We start from the raw sequence: 21,328 nt of genomic DNA on the forward strand, positions 1-21,328 counted from the left end.
ATTTACAATGATGGTGAAAACATGGAGAAATGTTGGCATTAAAGTGGGTTAAAATATCCCTAGAAGTCAGAGGGTGCACTGGGGGGGGGGGGGCTGAATTTGGCACTTTAGCAAATCTTTATTCTATATTAAAGGGCACTTCATTTAATATAACATACGTATAAATTCAATATTGGTGCACCATTTCTACAGGAATGCAAAAGGCACTCTTTTTGTGGATTGACCCAGGTAACCTATTGATGTAATAACAATCACTGGCAGTATTACCCAGTATCTGCCTTTGTTACTACGATGCAATGTTTCAGGTCACTCATTGTTAACTAGGATAACGGATTAGGTTGCATACTGATACATGGATTTAGGCTAGTTTAGTACCTCAGGGGATAACAAGTTGCCACAGTAGGCTATTTGATTTATTTGTTGATAGAACTGACCAACCTCATGACATTGACTGGATGGAATCTCAACTTTCCCAGCAGTCTCACCCTGAAGGCATTCCATTGCCCTATGTCTTTTTTCCATTTCTACATTCCCATTTTACAAGCTTAAATGTCTACTTAATATGCTTTAATGCCTACTCTTTAGAGCCAGGGAGCACTTCATCACTTTAATACACCTTTATATAACATACTGTTAACTAGCAATGCCTTATGGAACAGCTTGTCTTGCAGCTGGAAGGCGCCGCCATGGTATGATGGAGGTACCCGTTCACCATTCACATTGCGACAGTAAAATGGGGATAGAGGCCTTTGCATAGTACTGCCTTTATATCAGTCAGTGATGAATATTCATGAATCACAGTGTCATGACATGCTCTGTAATTGGCAGCAACATTAGTAATGACACTGCTGGTATTGAGTGCCTGCATATTCATGTCGTGGGCCAATATTTCCTAGTTGGGGTGTTTCCCCCCCCCCCCCCCCTTTTTTTTCTTTCTCAAAATATATTTTGAAGCTGCAGGTGGCCTTGATGCCACAATCAATTGCCTGTTGGATTGTGCTCGAGTGAAAATCAGGGAAACCAAGCTTGTTTTGATGATTAATCTAGCTTGCCTAATCATCGTGGAAGACAAGGGGATCCAAACAGGCAAAGTTAGGCCTAGCCTAAATCTCATTGTTACGCTTTGTATGAATTTAGGTCTAGCATGTTTTAGGCCAGTTTATCTACTTGTATTCAGATAGGTTTTTGTTAGATGCGATTTTGTCTTACTCTGTCTTAAATCACCTTTCTATTATTCAATGAACTCATTCTAATTGATCCATATTTGAACCAGAAATAGAGAAAACCATGAGGCAACATTGTCTCTGACTGAGCCACTTGCCACTGTTTACTGTTATTCCATCTTTGCTTCATAATTTGCTGTGATTCCATTTCAGTCCTTCTAAAGTCTCCTGGAATGGATGAGGGAATTGGCTCAAGTTTTGTATAAACTGCATGGCTTTCTCCTTAAGCAGTTGGATGGCAGTATTTTCTCGCCTTGTGCCTGTGCTCCAACTTGTGGTGCTGATGATGTGGCTATCCTGGCAACAGTTTAATAGGCTAGGCCAGGTTTCCCCAACTGTACTTGGCCACCCAAGTTTCCTGAGCAAAATACAATAATATTTTTTTAATTTTTGGACATAAAATACCTTAAAAACACGAGCAAATCAGCTCCAAGTTATTAAAAAAAATATGTTCCAAAGTATTCCCACGCATAATTTAGATATACACTGAGTATACAAAACAATGGACTCTACAAGGTGTTAAAAGCGTTCCACAGGGATGCTGGCCCATTATTTCCCACAGTTGTGTCTAGTTGGCTGGATGTCCTTTGGGTGGTGGACCATTCTTGAAACACACGGGAAACTGTTGAGCATGAAAAACCCAGCAGCGTTGCAGATCTTGACACAAACCGGTGCTCCTGGCACCTATTACCATACCCCGTTCAAAGTTACTTAATGCTTTTGTCCTGCCCATTTACCCTCTGAATGGCACAGACATTATCCAATTGTCTCAAGGCTTAAAAATCGTTCTTTAAACTGTCTCCTCCCCTTCATCTACACCGATTGAAGTGGATTTAACAAGTGACATGAACAAGGGATCATAGCTTTCACCTGTATTCACCTGGTCAGTCTATGTCACGGAAAGAGCAGGTGTTCCTAATGTTTTGTACACTCAGTGTATGTGATCATACAGAAATGTAAGCAAGGTTTGAAAGTATTATGTTTTACTCAAATACAGTTGAAGTTGGAAGTTTACATACACCTTAGCCAAATACATTTAAAATCAGTTTTTCACAATTCCTGACATTTATTCCAAGTAAAAATTCCCTGTTTTAGGTCAGTTAGGATCACCACTTTATTTTACTAATGTGAAATGTCAGAATAATAGTAGAGAGAATGATTTATTTCAGCTTTTATTTCTTTCATCACATCCCAGTGGGTCAGAAGTTTACATACCAAATACTAATTGAGTGTAGCATTGCCTTTAAATGGTTTAACTTAGGTCAATTGTTTCAGGTAGCCTTCCACAAGTTTCCCACAATAAGTTGGGTGAATTTTGGCCCATTCTTCTAGACAGAGCTGGTGTCACTGAGTCAGGTTTGTAGGCCTCCTTGCTCGTACATGCTTTTTCAGTTCTGCCCACAAAAGTTCTATAGGATTGAGGTCAGGGCTTTTTGATGGCCACTCAAATACCTTGACTTTGTTGTCCTTAAGCCATTTTGACACAACTTTGGAAGTATGCTTGGGGTCATTGTCCATTTGGAAGACCCATTTGCGACCAATAGTTAACTTCCTAACTGATGTATTGATATGTTGCTTCAATATATCCACATAATTTTCCCTCCTCGTGATGTCATCTATTTTGTGAAGTGCACCAGTCCCTCTTGCAGCTAAGCACCCCCACAACATGATGCTGCCACCCCCGTGCTTCACGGTTGGGATGGTGTTCTTCAGCTTGCAAGCTTCCCCATTTTTCCTCCAGACATAACGAGGGTCATTATGGCCAAACAGTTCTATTTTTGTTTCATCAGACCAGAGGACATTTCTCCAAAAAGTACTATCTTTGTCCTCATGTACAGTTGCAAACCTTGTCTGGCTTTTTTATGGCGGTTTTGGATCAGTGGCTTCTTCCTTGCTGAGCGGCCTTTCAGGTTATGTCGATATAGGACTCGTTTTACTGTGGATATAGATACTTTTGTACCTGTTTCCTCCAGCATCTTCACAAGGTCCTTTGCTGTTGTTCTGGGATTGATTTGCACATTTCGCACCAATGTACATTCATTTCTAGGAGTCGGAACGCGTCTCCTTCCTGAGCGGTATGATGGCTGCCTGGTCCCATGGTGTTTATACTTGCGTACTATTGTTTGTACAGATGAACGTGGTACCTTCAGGCATTTGGAAATTGCTCCCAAGGATGAACCAGACTTGTGGAGGTCTACAATTTTTTTTCTGAGGTCTTTGCTAATTTCTTTTGATTTTCCCATTATGTCAAGCAAAGAGGCACTGAGTTTGAAGGTAGGCCTTGAAATACATCCACAGGTGCACCTCCAATTGACTCAAATGATCAGAAGCTTCTAAAGCCATGAATTTTCCAAGCTATTTAAAGGCACAGTCAACTTAGTGTATGTCAACTTCTGACCCACTGGAATTGTGATACTGTGAATTATAAGTGAAATAATCTGTCTGTAAACAATTGTTGGAAAAATTACTTGTGTCATGCACAAAGTAGATGTCCTAACCGACTTGCCAAATGTATAGTTTGTGAACAAGACATTTGTGGAGTGGTTGAAAACGAGTTTTAATGACTCCAACATAAGTGTATGTAAACTTCTGACTTCAACTGTATATCTGTTTGGGCTTTTGCAGTCAATTTGCAGTCTCCAAATATTTGCAATTATGTTCTGTCTCACTGACCCTTCACTCAAGAAAAAATTGGCCCGTGGCTGAATCTAGTTGATTATCCCTGGGCTAGGCTCTGGTGGAGATTGATGGTTTCAGGAAAAAGTCACACACCAAACCACCACTGTTAGTCAGGTTACATTAGCCAACACAACACTAACGCCCTTGAGAGCAACTTCCTGAACTTTGAACAAACTGAACAAGCAAAAAATGAAGGGGTATGTTAATACCAACTGCTTTCAAATGCAGATTAGTATCATGACTATCATGACTAGTCATGATTACTATCATGACTATCGTGTGTTTTTCTCAGTTCCAGTTGTATTTTGTCTTACAGGAGGCATGGCGATCCGAAAGGCAGTCAAAGGAACTGCTGCCGTAGCAAGTGGAGGCTTGGTAGCCTTTTATGGCCTTACACAGCTGACCGAATACAGGAAAAGACAGGTGAGCCTCTAGCGTTCACGTTGTTGAGATGCTACAGTGAAACTTGAAGACTGCATGTCAGCCAGGTCAAATACTGTATGTGCAGAAATCAGCTTACTTTTTGGTGACCTTGGTAATGTTTGTCCTTGTGGATCTCAATTTCTTGATGTATTAAAACGTTTATGTGTAGATTAGGCCCAGTTATCAGCAGATGGTTTGGGCAGGTTAATCCCTTCCCTCCTAATAGACTACTTTACTTCATTTTTGTTTGGTGTAATGCTCTTTTATTGTACTTTACCATCCTAGCTTAACATATATGCATGTAGCACGCAGATTTTGCCATTCATCTAGATGGACAATATTTTGAAATGGGGTGGGGTAGTAGGGAGATTGTAATAAATTAGCATGTGATTTATTGTTTTTTATTCCTTGGTAGGGTCTGAGTTTTTTTCCCCCACAGAAAATGCCTGCTTTCTTTTTTCCTAAATCCATCATAAAGAATGTGAAGACGTGCATAATAATGAAACACATTTATTAATGTGCACTGTCCCCTGGAGTCATATGACAATGAAATGGATGACTGGTTTGTTTGCGTGGATGGTCTAGGCCCGACTCTCGCGCGTGGAGGCGGTTGAACAGGTGAACATGGCCTTCCAAGACGAGCTCCCGTCCAGGCAAGCCCAGCTAACGGCCTTACGAGCCACCCAGGAGTTTGATGTTCTCGTTGTAGGGGGAGGAGCCACGGGCTCAGGTTGTGCCTTGGACGCTGTGACACGGGGTAAGTTGCCTTTTGCAGTCTTTGTCACTTGCAGTCTATCAGTTGTTCCTAATGCTTTAACTGTCCTTTGCATGTGGATCATTTCTGTCATCATCTTTTAGAATATCACCAACAAACAATACTCTGGGCTCATGGAATGACTAATCTCTGTAAAATAACTGCTAAGAAACATAGTGAAATTGGCTGATTGCTGTACATAAACTATGACCACTTCATTGTGGATATCACAAACTATTAAGGCAAAACTATTTTGATTAGTCTCACATTTTTCTCTCTCAAATTCAGATGAATCCCCTTTATTCAGCTTTCACAACAGCTGCAGTTTGAATCCGCATTTAGCAAGGACTTTGTTCACTTTTGTTCCGGTCCCCCCTCACAGCAGCGGGAGGATATTCTCTGTCCTGATATTGCATAACCTTCTAGTCATGGTGCAGAAGCTGCCTCCAAGCCATCTCCCTGGGATTCAGCCTGTAAGGAGCTTCAGAAGCCAGCTACGGAGGCTGGAACTCCAGAATAGCTAGGATTGAATAGCTAGGATTCTTTTCCCTGGAAGAGACTAAGAGTCCAATCACCAAAAATTGAAAGATGTCTCTTTCATTCCCCTGATGAGGGTTCCTCTTGCGGTTACCATTACATCCTAATCAATTATCTATGCTGCTCCAGTATCCCTGCACATGTAAATATGGTATCGGAACTGACTTTTCAAATATTTCCTGTATATAGTATGCTTACTTAAAAGCCTTTAACCAACAATGCAGTTTAAGAAAATCGATTTAAGGAAATGTTTACTAAATAAGCAAAAACATTATTCTTTAAAAACATTTTTTTAAGTCTGTGTGGTCATTTTATTAATTGTTCAGCAGTCTTATGGCTTGAGGGTAGAAGCTGTTAAGGAGCCTTTTGGACCTATACTTGACGCTCCGGTACCACTTACAGTGCGGGAGCAGAGAGAACAGTCTATGGCTTGGATGACTGGAGTCTTTGACAATTTTTTTGGGCCTTACTCTGACACCGCCTAGTATATAAGTCCTGGATGGCAGGAAGCTTGGCTTCAGTGATGTACTGGGCTGTACGCACTACCCTCTGTAGCGCCTTATTAATGTCGGATGCCGAGCAGTTGCCATAGCAGGCTCTGATGCAACTGGTCAGGATGCTCTCGAAGGTGCAGCTGTATAACTATTTGAGGATCTTGGGGCCCATGCCAAATCTTTTCAGTGTCCTGAGGGGAAATAGGCTTTGTCGTGCCCTCTTCATGACTTTCTTGGTGTGTTTGGACCATGATAGTTTGTTGGTGATGTGGACACCAAGGACCTTGAAACTCGCAACCTGCTCCACTACAGTCCCTTCAATGTGAACGGGGGTGTGTTCGGCCCTCCTTTTCCTGTAATCCACAATCGTCTCCTTTGTCTTACTTACATTATTGTGTATTTCATACTTCCAATTCTTATTTCTTGTGTGCATTGTTGGGTTATGAGTTTACAAGGAAGGCATTTCACTGTACTTGTGCATGTGCCATTAAAACTTGAAACTTGGTTAGAGGTTTCTTTAAGATGTTTTTCTCCTTTATCGATTTGACGGTCTAATGGTGAAATAGCAGGGGTTTTGTAAACCCCCGCCATATCCCCCTTTCCTAATCCACATTTATTTTCCCTTTTTTTTTTCTTCAAAATTGGGATTTACGGTGTCTTTCTGTCAGGGACAGCAAACAAGCCTCTAATGGTGGGAGTGAGGAGCAGTTTCAATGTTAATGAATTCTCTGGAAGTCAAGACAATTTCTCCTCCAATATACTCTCCTTTTTGATAACAATATAATTACAAAAACATGATTAAGTAAAGTGATTTGTACAGTCTTTTTTATTACATGTTTTACTTGTTAGGACCTTGAATTATTATCAAACATTTTGACTCGTTTTTGTGGTTCATACCGTCGGTGTAATGAAAATGTTTGCAGTTTTTACCCAATGGAATATGTATGCCTGCACAATATTTCTCCCATCATCCATTATTACAGCAGTAGTCCATGCATATGAAAATAATGTGTGATGTATTCTAAAGATTTGGGACAGTAAGTAGCCAAATCTCAGCTTGCCGTTGATCTGTTGCCTCGGTTCCCTTCCTGCCGCCAGATCTTAAAACTGCCCTGGTGGAGCGAGACGATTTCTCATCTGGGACCAGCAGCCGGAGCACCAAGCTCATTCACGGAGGAGTCCGATATCTACAGAAAGCCATTGTGAAATTAGATTACGAACAGGTAAATGCCTCATTTTTTCTCTGCAGCTGACACTTATCCGGTGAATTCCTGGTCCGTCTGGTCATATTGCTTTATTTACCATCTGGAATCATTTTTCATTCAAAAAAAGGTCTTGACATGCTTGCCTTGAGTGAGTGCCTATGATTTTCTAAGTTATTTCAAAGAATTCCTACAACTGGGAAAGAGAGGAAGGAGTAGCTAGCGCCCCTGTCATTATCAAGATGGGAATTAGGCTAATACAGGACATTTATATCAGAGTAATGGGAGGAATAAAGCATTTGGGCCTTGTTTTGTCTGTTTATTGTTAAGAAGAGTCACCGAGGTTCGAACTCAAATGTCACAGTTTTCTGTTACATTTCAGAGCACTTGAAGAATCTCATTATTTTAGGGCTGTGTGTTTTTTTTTTTTAAGTCCTTTTTTTCCTATCTGTTTGAACATGCTGGGGCCTTGGAGGTGAGCTGGAGAAGGGGCCAATTAGTGTGATTGCAGGAAACATAACTGCAAAGTCAGAAGCAGTGCAGCAAAGTACAGACTCCTCACCTACTCCACCAGCCAGCGAGGAAATGGAAAGCAAATTAAGGCAATTCATTCCATATTTGCTTTGGGCCGGCCACTTTGGTCATCCATGATAACAATAACATTTACACGTTTCTGCCTAGTAAATGATTAATCACCATTATACCATTTAAGTCCCTCACTTAAGAAGACATGACCCATGTATACTGTATATCTGTTAAAGAAATACAATGAACCTGATGTTACTGTATTTCATAGCACGCCATTAGGATTCAGGGTTAAATGTCTATTTATTCACACTTAATGGTTATATTAGCTACTCTGATAGGAGTCAGTGTAGTTCAGTATTTTTTTCTCACGTGACCTCAGCACTACCGCATTAGGCATTGAGAGAGACAAAATATAACCAGTCTTCAGAAAGTGCTAAGTGGATCATGTTTTTAATTGTATCCTTTTGCTCATTGTTTCATTTTTACATTGTATAAATGTAATTGTTTAATTTCTTAAATGTTTTAAATGTATATTTTGCGTTCCATGTCTGAAATGTGCTGTATAAATAAAGCTTGATTTGATTTGGATGTAATCCATTTTTGATCTTTTTTTCTCCTCCAGTATATGATGGTGAAGGAAGCACTGCATGAGCGTTCCAACCTCCTGAATATCGCCCCTCATCTGACTGCACTTTTACCCATCATGCTCCCCATATACAAGTAAGAATAACCTCCAGTCTCCGCCTCTCACATCGTTTCTCACTACATATACCACCGAAAATACCACATGACGCTGTAAACCTTTCACATAAAGTTTTGAAGATGGAGATAAGTTCACCTGAATGGCAATAAACTTTAAGACAATCACCCGGGGCTGAGAGGCCCATTGTGGGTATGGGTAAAATGGCTGATGGTCCACCTGTACCTGCTCACAATCTCACCATCTCACTCTAGCTCTCTGAGCCTTGTGTGAACTTAGGGGCTTGATTTGATTGGTGATGCCTGGTATCATGAGCATTAATTGCACATGACATTTAAGATCTTCTCTGGTATTTAAAGCAGTGAACAGGTGTGTCTCATTACTGAAGGGTGTGGGAAAACCGGTTTGGCTTCCAGTGCTCTGTCATGCACTGCCTAAAGTCATCATGCCAACACAGACCCTATATCCGTCACACTCAGAAGTGCACATCTTATACCTACCTTCCCAATTCTATTATAGTCCATAAACCTCAGAATGTATTATCTATTGTATATTTAGCGTGAACCAAAAATACACTTACTGAATGACACCTAATTGATTCTTAGTAAATCATCGGAACGTGATGACATCATCAAGTGGCACTTTCTTATGACCTTTTCTAATGATCTTTTTGATTACAGAACGTAGAAATGCAGCGTTTTCACATATGTAGACACTGGTATGGTGCTGGAGATGTTGAACATGAGGCGAAAAAGTGGTGGAACTCCCCTTTTAATTGTAACTTTTCCACTGTGTGTGAGGTGGTGGCAGCTTCCCTACTACTGGGCAGGGATCAAGATATACGACCTGGTGGCTGGAGCCCAGTGCTTGAAGAGCAGCTACATCCTCACCAAGACCAAGGCTCTGGAGCTCTTTCCTATGTTGAAGAGAGACAAACTGGTCGGAGCCATTGTCTACTATGATGGTAAGCCGCAAACCTTTTCACCAAATATAGAACCACTGACCCAATCAGTCCTGCAAAAAAAAAGACTCTGCACCTTTTAAAGTCCTTTTTTTCACTAAGAATCCTGTTTTGTAAGTGAAATCTGTGTCATTAACATATATGATATAATTAAGCAATAAAGCACGAGGAGGTTTGGTATATTGCCAATATATCACGGATAAGGGCTGTTCTTAAGCACGACGAAACGAGGAGTGCCTGGATACAACCATTAACCATGGTACATTGGCCATATATCACAAACCCCCAAGGTGTTTCATTGCTATTAGAAACTGGTTACCAACGTAATTAGAACAGTAAAAAGTATGTTTTTGTCATACCGTGGTATTATAGCACAGCTTTCAGCCAATCAGCATTCAGGGCTCGAACCACCCAGTTTATAATCCTGCATAGAATGTAAATTATTATTATTTTGTCTTTTATGTTCCTTCATAGAAATAACTCCTTTTGCGTACACAGCAGTGTAATTGCTGGCTATGTGGGCGTAAACAAATTAGAAACAACGTGGTTTTAAGCAGAAAATAGCCAGTAGGCAATCCCTTGTTGGTTCCATCCAGTCCCAGGACCCATCTTTCCTTCCGGCTATCCGTGGTGCGTGTTGGCATCAGAAAAACAAAGCATATGTTGATTGTTAGCCGGGGTGTACATAGCATGTCCTGTTTACTCAAGGTCTCCTACGTAGCCTCAAACTCCCAACTTGGTTTCTCCAGGCTATCTGTCAGACCTCATTAAACATTTTGAGGATATGTGGATTCCCATGTACTGCAAAAAAAAGGCAACATATTTATTTCTAAGGGAATGTGGCTGCGATCTGAGCAGTGATCTATCTGTCAGCCTTACTCATTTAGCAGAAGTGAGTGGGAGAGAGGGTGTTATGCTGGAGCTCTATCATTTAACTCTGTTTTATAATATCACTTCTCCGTTTGGTTTTCTTCAATGTCAAAATACAATTTTACATATATATTTTTTTAAGCACTTCTCTAAATATCATACTATTTTGGTAAATGACTGAAACTTAAAAGGTGTAAAGACCTGGATGAAAATATTACGTTGTGTTGTATGTGTTAGGCTAGTTTGACAGACATTTTTTTCCACCCCTTCTGTTATTCAATCGGTAACAATTATGGCAATGACATTTTAAAAGCTGACATTCCTTAGGTGGGATTGGGCTTTGACTGCTTCCGTTTATCTCCTCAGGATTCTTCAAGTCATCACGCTCACATAGTTTCAACATGTAGACATGCCTTAGCCTTAGATCATACAATTTAGTCCAAAATATTCAAACTGAAATGGATCCATTTCAAAGTTGATGGCAGTGAATACTATATATATATATTTTTTTTTTAAATCTAGGCAAATCAGTTAAGAACAAATTCTTATTTACAATGATGGCCTACCGGGGAACAGTGGGTTAACTGCCTTGTTCAGGGGCAGAACAACCTTTTTTTGTTTTTACCTTGTCAGCTAGGGGATTCGATCCAGCAACCTTTTGGTTACTGGCCCAACGCTCTAAACACCAGGCTATGCAATATCCTATGTCCTATGCAATATTACAGTATAGCTGTAATAATGTGATATATGACAATTATTACACTTCATTATTTTCATATGCATTTTTTAGGAAATACAGACTCTTTGTGTGTGTTTATCTCCCCTCCCTTCGTTGCCCTCCTCTCCTTTAGCCAGAGGAGTCATTCGCAGAAGCGTCTGGGATAATAACTGCGTCCCCCGCTGTACCTGCAACAATTTAATTGGACAAGTCAGCCCAGCCAAGCATCTCTCTCTCTCATGACTGGGAGACATGATGTCATTATTGTCCCTGTCATTTTGCAGCATTTTGTCCAGCCATGGAGTTCCTCTCACTCCAATGAGTTTTGTACCTCCAGGAGGCGCGGATTATAGTGGAGGAGGAGGTACGGGGCTGTAGGGGAGGAGGCCCGAGGCTCCCACTCAACTGTCTCTCCTCTAGGGAGACATGACACTCAGCTCCCTCCCTATGCTCATTATTGATGGCCTGCGCTTTAATGTTCAGATTATTTGTATTATGTATTGTCATTATTAGCGTTATCAGATTATAATCCCATTATTATAAATATGGCATAGTAATAATCCTTTGTTACGTTATCTGTCTAAAAAAAGTCACATTGAACATTGAACATTGTGGTGGTAAGTGTGGTGGTGGTAAGTGTAGCTGTAATCGGATTATTTTAACATTGTGATGGATGTAGCTGTAATCTGGGCGATGTGAATGTGTGACTGGCAGCGGAGCTAGGCTCATAGCGGAGAGCTGTGGATCATGAGGTTAGAGGTCAGCAGGGGGCTCAACAATCATCCAGGATCAGACACACTGACTGTACACCCACAGCACAACACATGTTAGCCAACCATACACTCTAATGGTCATATTCAGCCTACAGAGATGAGGAAGTGGATTCTATGGTCCTCCTAATACATCATGGCAGGGTGCATACTCTTGTATGTAATTCATTCTAAAATGTGGCCTTTAAATGTGTTGTTTTCTCATGTTTTACTTTTTGTTTCCAATTAATGAATTTATTTTTCTTAGTGGTGGAATGGCTCGGAGCATGTAGTAGCATTAACCAGCAGAGCCTACCAGTTACCTAGCCTCTGGTCGTTCAAACCGCAAATAAATCAAGGCACAAAAGAACATTCCTGCAAAGTAACAACATTCTCTTCCCCTCAAGGCCAACAATGAGGACTTGAACCTCGCCTGGCAATAACAAATAGAAAGAAAGTCGCCCAAGACACCAACATTAAAAGTGATTAATCATCTCTGTTCTTTTCTCTACTTTGAACCAAAGGATTTTCCAGCGATAAATCTTCAAAGATGTACATAAGAATCCCTTCCTAATGAAACCGGGCTTTGTTCATTTGTCACCTTTTAGACCCTTTCATTTAAATTACAAAACTTATGACCTCCTGACTCTTGAATATAGATCTGAGTATATTCTCAAGCCAGCGAGGGATTAATCCATAAATCTTGATACCAGATTCCTCTCTTCATTAAAAGGATTCTGCGGAGGGATCTTCTGCTTTACAAGTAGATCCGTCACTGTCAGAATCCCACTCCTGATGCTGATGTACCAGGGACATTGCAAAGAATTATTTTCGATGATCATTTCCCCACATTTTGCACCCATTTTGAAAAGGAGCAGTATTATTGATTGGTTGTAAGTAGATTTTGTCCTCACTTGATAGCTTGGTAGGTTTAACACTTTGACCAGCCCAGCCCAGCCCAGCCCGCTGTTGTTCTTGTGGAGCCCCCCAGCCCAGTGCAGGGTGGTGGGGGCTCCATAAGAACAGCACACACAGGCCAAAGGGCCACTGTGGCTTTAAGTGTGCTCCTTGTGTGGCCAGAGCAGCCATCCCACTGATGCAAAGTGACAGGGACAGATGTGACATATCGGTTCCGACACACTTCCATACCACCAGTCACAGGCTGGGGGTGACTCACATCCTCTCCCCTGGTCCTGTCCCCTCGCTGCAGGACAACACAACGACGCTCGAATGAACCTCGCCATCGCCCTCACTGCTGCCAGGTATGGGGCTGCCATAGCCAATTACACTGAAGTGGTGCACCTACTGAAGAGGGTAGATCCTCAGATGGGCAAAGAGAGGGTCTGTGGAGCGCGCTGCAGGGACGTGATCACAGGTGAAACTACAGCTACAAAGCTGCTGCTTCCGCCCTTCCTCCCTGCCCCCTAGCACTCACCACAGGGCGTCAGCTCTCAGAGCCTGCCTGTTAGGTAGCCCTGTTAATCAGTGGTATTTTGCACATAGTCATCGCAGATCTAATGTGGGGCTTTAATATTTTATAAGCATTTTATGGTGTAGAGAGCTCCTTCCGATCTGCTAGCAATATAATATGGAATTAGCGTACTCCAAATGGCCTAACTTACCTTTTTAAATGTCACGCATAGCAGTGGCTTTGGAGGAATAAAACATAACCAAGATTTGAGGGTCTCAACACATGACTGCCCCCTGATGTTTTGAAAGATATGTGTGCTTTCTTTCTTTCTGAAGAAGAAACGGCTCACTTTCTTTGGTGTGAAGAGAGGCCTCACAAGTAAAGCGCTTGTAAGAGTACTTTGAATCACGCTAATTCAGTTGACTGTATTCCTGTTTCTCTCTACGATGTGAATGTGTCAGGTGTTACAGTTATATGCTTGAAAATTCGTACAAAATGTCATTTCTATGTCGCTCAGTTTAGCTTTTCGCTACTTTCGTTATGACATGGTGTCACAAGTCAAATTAGGAGGGTAGTCCGTTCTTTTAAGTCGTTGTCAAAACAGATCATTTAGTATCATCGTGCTACGTTTGATATGGGCCCCATTGTAAAGGCTCGTCAACACCAGGCAGCACATTAACAAACATGGACTGCATCCCAAATGGTACCCTAATCCCTACATGGTGCACTACTTCTGATCGGCCCTGGTCAAAAGTAGTGCAGTAAATAGGGAATGGCATGCCATTTGGGATGCATACATTTCCCTGTGCGCATTAAAAGCACTCCCTCGCACACTGCCTCTTGGGCTGCACTTTGACACAAAGAGGCGAGAGGGAAATTAGGTATGTCTGGTTCCTATTAATTACAGTCTTCTGAAGTCTCCCATGGACACACGCGAGCCACTCTATTACGGAAGGGGTGTTGGCTGATAAATTAATAATCCCGGTTGTCACTGGGTACAGATGAATGGCCCCTGGTGATTGATGCTGTTTTCTTACATAGGGCAGGAATTTGATGTCAGAGCCAAATGTGTTATCAATGCCACGGGACCTTTTACCGATGCACTGCGGAAAATGGATGATCAGAAGAACCCCAACATCTGTCAGCCCAGTGCTGGGGTGCACATCGTCATCCCGGGCTATTACAGGTAACAAACGACGCCCCCTTCCGTCACCCCCCCCCCCCTTTGCATCACTGCATCATTAGCGCCTGGCTGATCAATTCATTAGCACCATCGGCTGAGCCACGAGACGGGGACAGCCAGGACAAAACATAGGCACTCTTACGATACAAGATGCTCTTGCATGGATGGTTCAGAACAAGTGCTTGGTGCTGAGGGGTTCTGTTCAGGGGAATCATGTCTCTTTGTGTTTCTTCACACTCCCTGTTAGGTCGAAAAGGCCATTTAGATGAGTTTAATCAAGCTAACAGATGGCATTGTATGCCGTTTATCTCCAGATGAATATGGATTTTTGAAGAGAGCTGTTGGCCTACTCAACCAGACTTTCCTGTAATGCCTACACTTTTAGGAAAAAAGGTGATATCTAGAACCTAAAAGTCCCAATAGGAGAACACTTTGAAGAACCCTTTTTGGTTCCAGGTAGAAGCCTTTTACACATAGGGTTCTACATGGAACCCAAAAGAGTTCTACCTGGGACCAAAAAGGGTTCTCCTGTGGGGACAGCCGAAGAACCATTTTGAAATCCTTTTTTCTAAGAGTGCTGGTTTTCTTGTTGATGCATGTTACTTGTGTTTGCAGGGCAACAAAAAAGTGCCCCCCCCTTTTTCCCGCCACCTCTACCCCTCCCCTGTTTCCTGTATTAAATTGAGTCAGTAGCGTGTGCATGTGTTTGAAACAGGACAATATGAGTGCTATGCTGTCGCTGGAACTATACGGGAGCAGTGGCGTAGCTGGAATTGAAACCAGCAGAATTAATCTCCTGGAAAGACCGTTGACAGGAGCCTGATTATGGGGTGTCCCCCAGTCGGCCTGCTCACGACCCCCAGCAGACCAAAGGTTAATGCAGTCTTCTTGTTTGCTTCCCCCACTCTACTTCCACCACACCCCCTCCACCACACCCCTGCACCCTACCTTCAGTCCAGACAACATGGGGCTCCTGGACCCAGCCACCAGCGACGGACGCGTCATCTTCTTCCTGCCCTGGGAGAAGATGACCATCGCCGGGACCACGGACACGCCCACGGAGATCACACCGCACCCCATCCCCATGGAGGAGGACATCAACTTCATCCTCACGGAGGTCCGCAACTACCTCAGCCCCGATGTCGAAGGTGACTATGACCTGCGATGACCTGCTTATGGTTTCTCCGAGGGATTCACAGTGCAGGGGTAGAAGATCTCTACTATAATCATGAATTGACATTTCTTTACCAAACTTTTCATAATGCAATATGCGTTATCTATATAATAACTCAATTAGCCAGTTATATCTTTATAATAACTGGAATATCCAGTCATTTCAGAAGTCTGGATCGTTTTGTAAAAATGATATATCAGTGAAATGCTTGTATTCTATACAGCTTTTTTTCCCCAAGTCAATCTTCCAGAGGGTGATGGACAGGAAGGCCATGATGCTAAAGTTATAAAGGTAGCAATGTCAACACATACGGTATTTCCTTTACAAGCCATGAATCACTCGTGTGCTATACTTTTACACTTACGGCACTATAATGACGTTACAATCATACCTCATTCATAACAGACATTTATGATAATAAATACACGTCCGACAATCTCACAGTATCCCCCCCCCCCCTCTAGATTTACAAATAGCTGATGGAGCAAGCAGCTGACTGATATAAATGGGCTAATGTGATGGCAGTGTAGCACAGTGTAGGACTTCCGCCAGATATTAATTCATCAGGCGGCCACAGAGTGCAGACAGATACAAATTCCTGCTTTAATTATGTATGGGGACCTGCAGTCGAGAAACAGGAGACATCAACCAACAACACTCTGAGGATTTCTTATCGGAACTTTGTGAAGCCCTATTTCATTTCGTCCATAGTTGTTTTGTTTCCTTCGACTATAATGCACTGCTGCTTGTTGTTTCCCTAAACACTTAGGACAAAATAGATTATCTGCTTTCTACTCACTATACCTCCACATGGGAGGTTTGTTATGAATAAGTGAAAAATAACCAATACCACATTAAATTATATTGTTTTCGATTTGCGATTTTTATGAGACCTTCCTGGAGCCCTTATTATGTATTTTGTATATGTTTTTCCGATTTGGGGCCTCTGATGGCCTTACCGATTGACTGGTTTATCAAAACCCAGGGAGACTTTATTAAATGAAGGACCGTTGGGTGTCTAAACAGAATGCAGTGCTATTGATTTTGGAGAAGTGGTCTAATTGTTTTCAGTGCACAAGGGGTTGTCGAGATTATTTGATTGATTAGCTTGATTCTAGTCTACATCCACATCCTCTCCTGGCCAGCCAATCTAATGGCACAGTAATGCCAAAGCACTGCATTCTCCATCATTATTTTCCATCTATCTATATCCAGCATAATATTTACCCCAAAAGGTTTTTGCACATTTCCTAATTATTAGCTGCCAGCTTTCCTTCTACCAAGACCTTGAGACAGTAGAGAGGTGGCACCTGTACAGTACAGTAGCTCTGTCTATATGGAGCGTATGGAGGAGGACTATGTGTCATGGGGGCTCTGCGACTCAGGTCTCAGACCAGCGTCCGGGCAGCTCCATGCTGCAGCCAGCATGCTCTGTGCTCTGGACGGCCCGCCAGGCTGACATGTGGCGTATGTCTGGGCGAGACCCTGTCTCCCCAAGTCCTGTGGTCACAGTCGGAGCAGAAGACCCTACGGCCTGAGAACAAAAAAACCACACAAGTGTGAAGTGATGGAGCCGGAGGCCATGAGGGAGCGGACTTTTCTCCTCCGTCTCATCTCTCCGTCCTTGCCTGTGGACGTGCTGGGGCTCCAGACGTGGAGTCTCCAGTAATTCTGAACGGCAGAGGAAAGGAGAAGAGGAGGATCTTTCCAGGGGGGATTTGTCACATTATGTGGCGGTGACACCTCAGAGGAGACATAGTGGCCTGGAGTGGACAGGCAGTGTTTCCTCAGTCCTTCCTCCAGTCCTTCCCGTAAGGAAGTGGTCTCCATGGCTTCTCACAGTCACACCAACCTCTGAGTGACACCCAGCAGACAGTTCAAGATCGCTACTGGAACCAAACCTGGGTTCAATTACTATTTGAAATAATTTCAAATACTTTAGCTGGGCTCGATTGAGCTTGCCTGGCACAATGGAACCAATAGAATAGTTATAAAACTGCAAATACCACCCATCTGGCACTCCAAGCAGGCTAAATCAATTGTTAATAGTGTTTAAAAGATTTAAAATAGTTTTGAACCCAGGTCTGACTGTAACAGGACCGTACCAGTAACACATCCCTGGCCTGCTGTTGCTGAAGCACTGGGCCTGCTTTGTTCCTCTACTGCAGTACGGACTGGACTCCATTATGTCCCAAATGGCACCCTATTCCCTATATAGTGCTCTACTTTGGACTTGGGCCCATTGGGCTCTGGTCAAAAGTAGTGCACTATATAGGGAATAGGTTTCTATTTGGAATGCACCCTCTCTCGGCATGGTGGAATGTTTCCACACGGCCTCCATTCCCTGATAATGAGTCATCCCAACAAAGGACCCGTCAGTTCAACTCATATTGTCTCTTATAATCCAAAAATGGCACTCTTTTTCATATTGTATCCTTCACATCCCAGACAACCCACATTTCTGCGTGGAAGAATATGTCCTTTGTTCACAGCCATACTTTTTGAGGAAGGGTAAATGTATATGTTTTCAGTGTGAGTTGAATGGTTTTTAGGTATGAATCAATCTCAGCAAGACTTCTGAGACTGTCCTAATATGGACACCATACTGAACTAGAAAGTATACCCACAAAGTTGAAGTCAATCAGACTGAGCCGGTGAACTCTTGAATGCAGCCAGCAGGTCCCCTATGTTGAATACAGCCAGAGTTGGAGCCCGAGCGGGCTGTTTCCCTATTCCCCTATATTGTGCACTAGTTTTGACCAGAGCCCTATGGAACCTGGTCGAAAGTAGTGCACTAAATAGGGAACAGGATTCCATTTGGGTTGCAACCAGAGATGTTGTTTATCATGCATAGCTCTCACTTTGCACCGCCGTACAAATGAGCTTTGTCTCTATCTGCTCCCGTTTTACTGCCCATGTGAGGCCTTCAGCCCCAGAGCTACTCAGCTGTCATAAATGTTTAAAAAATGCCCTTTGATAACGAGTTTGTCATTGTTTTATTCAGAAATATCAACCAGCCCATTATAGTGGCAGCTATTTTTTCAATCGATACACAACATCATATTAATATTTAATTCTTTATATGTCACCGCGATATGAAGAGAGAGCGGCTGTTGTGGCATATGAGTTGGAAGTCATTTATTTTCTAGCAGTAGAGGAGGGAGGTGTTATTTAGGCGTGCAAGGATTCCACTAGCTGTCCATCACTCTCATAGCTTTGTGTTTCTACTGCTTTGTGTAGCCTAACGTGTGTGTGTGTGTGTGTGTGTGTGTGTGTGTGTGTGTGTGTGTGTGTGTGTGTGTGTGTGTGTGGTCTCACTCTGTCTGGACTCTTTGTCCTGTGCAGTGAGGAGAGGAGATGTCTTGGCAGCCTGGAGTGGTATTCGTCCGCTGGTCACAAACCCCAACTCCAAGGACACTCAGTCAATCTGCAGGAATCATATTGTCCACATCAGTGACAGCGGACTGGTCACCATCGCTGGTTAGTCTGTACAGTCAAATGTTTCACTGCATTTTATCAATGCTAATCATGCTGTACATGTAACTTACTCTGTGTGAGATAATATAGGCCTATACTATACTTGAATTGCAGCACTAACAAGTCTATTACAGATAGTGTGGTAATAACAACATATTAACACAAGTCTATTACATATAGTGTGGTAATACCACCATATTAACACAGGTTTTACATATAGTGTGGTAATAACACCATATTAGCACAAGTCTATTACAGATCGTGTGGTAATAACACCATATGAACACAAGTCTATTACAAGTAGTGGTAATAACACCATATGAAGTCTATTACAAGTAGTGTGGTAATAACACCACATTTTAAATCCTTGTCTAGGTGGGAAATGGACAACATATCGCTCCATGGCGGAGGATACCCTGGATGCTGCAGTCAAGGCCCATAACCTTTCTGCTGGCCCCAGTAAGACAGTGGGCCTGATGCTAGAGGGAGCTAAAGACTGGACTCCTACCATGTACATCCGCCTGGTACAGGACTATGGCCTGGAGGTGGAGGTGGTTGCAAAATTACTACTAGTTGCAAAATTCTGTTAACTTTCCCAACATTCCCAGGTTTTTCTGAAATCCTGGCTGGAAGATTCCCGAAATCAGGAAGGAATAAGCAGAAGATTCCCGGAATCCTCCACCTAGGGTTTCTGGAAAAAAGTTACCAATCATTTTAGGTAGTTGTAATGATTTATTGAGGTGCCAACTTTAAAGTAATGGTCTGCCATAATTGTATGACATCAATTTGTAGGTGGATACTAATGAATAGTCAGGCCCATTTGTAAAGCTGAATTGAATGGCTCCTTTGGTACATGAGTCCACACAATCCCGGAAGCTGCTGTCAAATGAAGATTGTGCCATCAGTACCCTGACATCCCAATGATGAGCCACATGTGTTCATCTTGGCCAATGAGTGAATTGAACACCAGTGCTTTTAGCACAGTGGATTAACAGTGCAGCTTGCACTCTCTCTGTCACTGCACCACTCAGACACATCTCCAGGACAGTCCACGCCATGTTAGACTTCAAATGAACTGTACAATGACCTGCAAATGACAAGCCGAGAGAGTTGCAGCCCCCTGTGACTTAGTGTGAATGAGATTTAACCCTTCGTTAGCACGGAATAGGGAAGAAAGCCTAATCTATGATCCTGATGTTGCCGGAATGTTTAAAAAGGTCAATGTGCTGATATTTTTGACAGCGCGTGACCTTTAGTGGAAAAAAAGTAACCAAACCGGTTGAATTGAAATAACTTCTTCTTTGTTTAGTTCTGGCACATAATGTATCACAGTCAAAGCATGCTGTCTCCTCTGCAGCCATCTCCACCATGAGTGACTCGACTGTTAATACATCGTATTGATCTCATATCAAAAGGTGCTGTTTAAGTGCAATGGATTTCCCAGGGAACATTGGCCCATTCTGTTTGGATTTTAACTGGATTGCAAATGTGTGTGGTGTCCAGGTGGCCCAACATCTGGCCTCTTCCTACGGAGGGAGGGCTTACGAGGTCGCCAAAATGGCCCATGTCACCGGCAAACGATGGCCCATTGTCGGCAAACGCCTCGTATCTGAATTCCCCTACATTGAGAGTGAGGTTTGTATGTACATTATATCCAGGGCTGCAAAATTCCAGTCACTTTCCCCAAAATTCCCAACCGGGAATTCTGGGAAACATAGGAAGTTACTGTAGTTAAAGACATGCTCTGGTACTTTGGCGTATTTTTTTAACATCCCACTTTGGGCTAGGTGTGTGAGTGTGTAGTTCATACATGCATAATCTATGAGCAGAATGACTGTTTTACCTCAATTAGCCACAAAATCCCTAGTTTGAAAGCAAATGTTTTCTTGAAGCTGTGCCTCGCTATTTTCCCTACATTTCCCCTCACCTGGGTCAGTCCCCTAGCAATTAGAGTTCTAGAAAATGAGCTTCAGCCCCTCGCATTTGAATGACTGCTAGCAAGAGGTCTGCCCAGCGTTATCCAATGAGTTTGCTGGGTGGGCCCAACGGCTCAGTGGACACAGCAGAGAGAGAGCGAGAGATCAGTGCACATATCTGCACATACAGTATGTGACACAGTACGCAATTTTCAGGGACCACTTTTGGCTAGCGAGTGCTACTTTCAGAACTACTTGCTAAAAATAATACAAAAGTACCGGAGGATCTCTTTAACTCCTAATCAACAGAGCTAAAAGAAGAGTGAATA

General features: G+C 42.6%; 1 protein-coding gene across 2 annotated transcripts in view; it reads left to right on the forward strand.

Annotated features, from left to right (window-relative positions):
• LOC109870627 (glycerol-3-phosphate dehydrogenase, mitochondrial) overlaps positions 1-21,328 on the forward strand; it is a 41,513-nt gene that overhangs the window by 2,230 nt on the left and 17,955 nt on the right. The window contains exons 2-12 of one of the 2 annotated variants that reach the window (XM_020461184.2): positions 4,219-4,325; positions 4,911-5,082; positions 7,209-7,333; positions 8,463-8,560; positions 9,341-9,504; positions 13,049-13,213; positions 14,291-14,435; positions 15,387-15,580; positions 18,952-19,086; positions 19,459-19,634; positions 20,587-20,718. In XM_020461184.2, the coding sequence (XP_020316773.1) occupies positions 4,224-4,325; positions 4,911-5,082; positions 7,209-7,333; positions 8,463-8,560; positions 9,341-9,504; positions 13,049-13,213; positions 14,291-14,435; positions 15,387-15,580; positions 18,952-19,086; positions 19,459-19,634; positions 20,587-20,718 (1,608 nt within the window). In that variant the 5' untranslated portion in view covers positions 4,219-4,223. The remainder of the gene's footprint in view (positions 1-4,218; positions 4,326-4,910; positions 5,083-7,208; positions 7,334-8,462; positions 8,561-9,340; positions 9,505-13,048; positions 13,214-14,290; positions 14,436-15,386; positions 15,581-18,951; positions 19,087-19,458; positions 19,635-20,586; positions 20,719-21,328) is intronic. The other variant, XM_031806131.1, reaches the window with a different exon arrangement.

The sequence above is a fragment of the Oncorhynchus kisutch genome, linkage group LG26 (assembly GCF_002021735.2).
Source record: "Oncorhynchus kisutch isolate 150728-3 linkage group LG26, Okis_V2, whole genome shotgun sequence".
In the NCBI taxonomy this organism is placed as follows: Eukaryota; Metazoa; Chordata; class Actinopteri; order Salmoniformes; family Salmonidae; genus Oncorhynchus; species Oncorhynchus kisutch.